Below are 3,436 nucleotides of genomic sequence, written 5' to 3' on the forward strand. Positions count from 1 at the left end.
TTGTACTACTCCACAATGTAGTACTTAATAAACAACCCCATAAGATTTAAGAATTGATATGCAAAGGAAAGGATTTTTGAAGCAAGCCTTTGGAACTATACAAAGATCATCTGGAGGAACTGGTAATGTTGTCATGTGTGTATGTAAGGGGAAGGAGGATTCATGCATTAAAATTGTCCCCAAATATTTGAAAGGTTATCATCCTGTCTTGGAAAAAAGAGAGTTTTTCTTCTATCAGGAGGATGTTGTCAAGAGGAGGCTGGATAACCACCTGTCTGGTATATTGTAGAGGTAATTCCTTGATCTAACAGGAATTAAACCAAGTAATCTTTAAGATTCTTTCCAACTCTGAGAATCTGCAATGTTATTATTACCTGAGTGTGTTATGTTTGATTTATCTACCATAATTAAGAAACATAAAAATATTAGGACCCAAAGTTCATTTAAAAAATATCATTAGATGGAAGACTGCAGTACCACGCTTTTCAAAATACTTTAATGAATCAGATTTAAAATATTGGGTTTGCAATTAGACACATACACAAATACACATTTGATGTATTTATTTGTGTACAAAATATGTTGTAATTTATCGATGTGTGTGCAGCAAAATATACTATCACATACAACAAAAATACAACATTTTACTTTCCCCTGCTTTCCAACATGGCAACACTGTTTTGGCAGTTCAGCAGCTAGAATTAAAGTGCTATAATTAAGCAGTATTGGAATGTCTTCACTTCACAAATGTGATGTACAATTTTGGTATACAACCACATTTTTTTTTCACAGAATTGTAAGCTCAATACCCTGAACACTTTCAGAGGATACAAATATTTGTATATATCTACATGAATATATACACTGTATATATAAAGTGCTAACCTGAAGCATGTTTTCTTGATGAGCTTTTGTGTTGGTTTAGGGTTTTTTTTTTTTTTAAGAGACTCTCACACTAATGGGTCTAGAAGTTCATCAACAGGCACTGTGTAGTTCACCAATATTGTCAACTTGTGTAGTGCTGGGAGGGAGGAGAGAGGACCCTTTCACACGTCGCTGGGGGACCTAGAGCGGAAGTGCACTTTGGATTGAAAACAACCACAGAACAAGAGCCACATGGACCTCTGGATCTCCTGGTTCCTATAGGCATAGATGATGGGATTAATCATGGAGTTGTAGGTGGCAGGGAGCAAGGTGGCGTACGTGTACACTGACGGGTACTCATGAGTGCCCACCACACAGTAGATGGCGAAAGGGAGCCAGCTGGCTCCAAAAGTCCCAAGGACTATGGCCAGAGTGCTGACCCCCTTTCTGGTGGCTACATAGTGAGGTGGGGCCAGGAAGTGCTGCTGCAGAGCGATCTGGTGAGCGTGGCGGCAAACCACCTTGCAGATGCGAGCATAAAGGTGCAGCATTATGGCGAAGACGACGAAGAAGGAGGTGGAGAGTAGCGCCACGTGGCTGCGAGTGAGCGGTCGGACAACACTGCAAGAGGTACGGTCAGCCAGGCAGTTCCAGCCAAGCACTGGCAGGAGCCCCAAACATAGGGACACCCCCCAGGTCACCGCCAGCATGAGATGGACGCAGAGTAGGGTCCGCTCTGAGTAGTAAGTGAGAGCGTTATAAAGCGACAGGTAGCGGTCCACTGTTATGGCCAATAGGCTGCTGACGGAGGCAGTGAAGGAGGACACCAGGAAACCCACAGTGAGCAGGCTGACGGTCTCAGAAGGAATCACATACTGGAACACGAAGTTGAGAATGAGCCCGCAGCCCGCCAGCAGATCAGCGGTGGCCAGGCTTCCCACCAGCACGAACATGGGCGTGCGCAGCGCTGGAGTGGAGGAGATGATGGCTACCACCAGTGCATTCTCGCCAGCGATCACAGTGCCGGACACACACAGCATCACATCCCATGGATTGATAGCCGACAGAAGTAGCCCAGGCGAACCCGCGGGGAGCTGCGATGAGAGCTCCAGGGACCCATTGGCGCCACTGCCCAGAGCCGAACTCCCGGGGGGCAACCACCGAGTTGTGTCAGATGCTGCTGCTGTCGCTGCTCCTTCCACAGCAACTGCTGTTGCATCCACAGCCCCTGAGTCGTTTAGGGAGGTGGCACTCACATTCATACTGGCCCGGAGCTGCAGCCTGCACCAAAGGAGAAAGACAGGTGTCAGGTGTGCAGTTCAAGATGCCCCAACAACTTCCACCAAGTGAAGTGGTTCCCCTAACCCTAACCTATCCCACTCTCGAAACCCAGAGCAGAGAGGGAGAGGGAATATGGATACTGAGAAAGTACGCACTCATGTAGTACATATTTTCATTTACTCATGAAAACTGATAGTGTTCACACTCACATGCACAAATACTAATCACGTGTGTGTAACCGAATATACATGCAGTGCATACACGTGTGGACATATTCATGCGGGAGGGGTGGCGGATTGTAAAAATATGCTAGTGTCTTTCCCACTTTGCATGCTGGAAAACAAAGCACAGGCTTAGTAGGGAACGGGTGGCTGTCCATGGTGCTGACGAGCGAAGTTTCTGATACAGTGCACTAAAAGCGGATCCGAGCTCCTGAGCTGAGAAACCAAATGGAAAACCTGGTTTTCCTTCTCAGGCTTCTGGAAGAGCTGGATCAAAGGCGGCGATGGTACATGGCACTTTCATCCCCTAGCCCACCCTCCTAAACTCTTTCAAGGCGGTTTGGACACTCACCTGGGCAAGTTAGGGTTGCGGAAGCTCGTTTTGCATGGGGACTGCTCTCACATAAGTCTCCTGAAGCTTCTGCTGTCCGTTCAGAGGGTGCTTGTCTTGCTAATGACCCGTTCAGTGTGTGAGCAGGAGGTAACGCGAGCCTGAGCTCACAGTAATCGTAGGTGTTTTGCTTTGCTTCCCGCTTTCCGTGTTTGTGAGAGATAGAAGAAGAGAGAAAGGGAGAGTGAGAGAGAGAGTGCCCTCCAGGAGGCTGACAGACAGTCTCTGTGACGTCAAGCAATAGAGCTTTGAATCTGAGAGGTGCAGTTTGGTCTCTTGGCCGCGCCCCTAACTCTTTTCTCCCGCCTCCTTCCAGCAGAATAACATTAAATTCAGGGATTGGGAGAAGCTAAAGCAGGCGCTCTGGCATAAAGAGTGGATGCTCCAAGAGCCTCCAAGAATGATTAGAGGAAGAAAGGAGAGAGGAAGGTTGTGGTGTGGGCATCGAAGAGACAGGGTGAACTTGGAGTACTCAGCTTAAAAACAATAAGGAAGGAACACCCACTCCTGTGAGAAGGAAAGGAGAATGAGGAGGCAACTGAAATTCAGGGGTGATGAGGGCAAAAGAAAGGTAGAGTTAGTTGAAAGGTAGTTATGACTAAATACATACATACATATATATGTATATATACAGAGAGAGAGAGAGACAGAGAGACAGAGAGAGACAGAGAGAGAGAGA

General features: G+C 46.8%; 1 protein-coding gene across 1 annotated transcript; it reads right to left on the reverse strand.

Moving 5' to 3' along the window:
- Positions 1 to 527: 527 nt before the first annotated feature.
- Positions 528 to 2,953, reverse strand: GPR6 (G protein-coupled receptor 6). Its single transcript, XM_069077418.1, has 2 exons — positions 2,719 to 2,953; positions 528 to 2,145 (listed from the first exon to the last, which is right to left on the reverse strand). Exon 2 carries the CDS (start codon positions 2,124 to 2,126, stop codon positions 1,047 to 1,049), a length of 1,080 nt encoding a protein of 359 aa, XP_068933519.1. The 5' UTR covers positions 2,127 to 2,145; positions 2,719 to 2,953; the 3' UTR covers positions 528 to 1,046.
- Between the last annotated feature and the right edge of the window lie 483 nt (positions 2,954 to 3,436).

This window comes from Petaurus breviceps, unplaced genomic scaffold (assembly GCF_028583685.1).
Source record: "Petaurus breviceps papuanus isolate PSGF00001 unplaced genomic scaffold, PetGlider_PUasm1.0 90977, whole genome shotgun sequence".
NCBI lineage: Eukaryota > Metazoa > Chordata > Mammalia > Diprotodontia > Petauridae > Petaurus > Petaurus breviceps.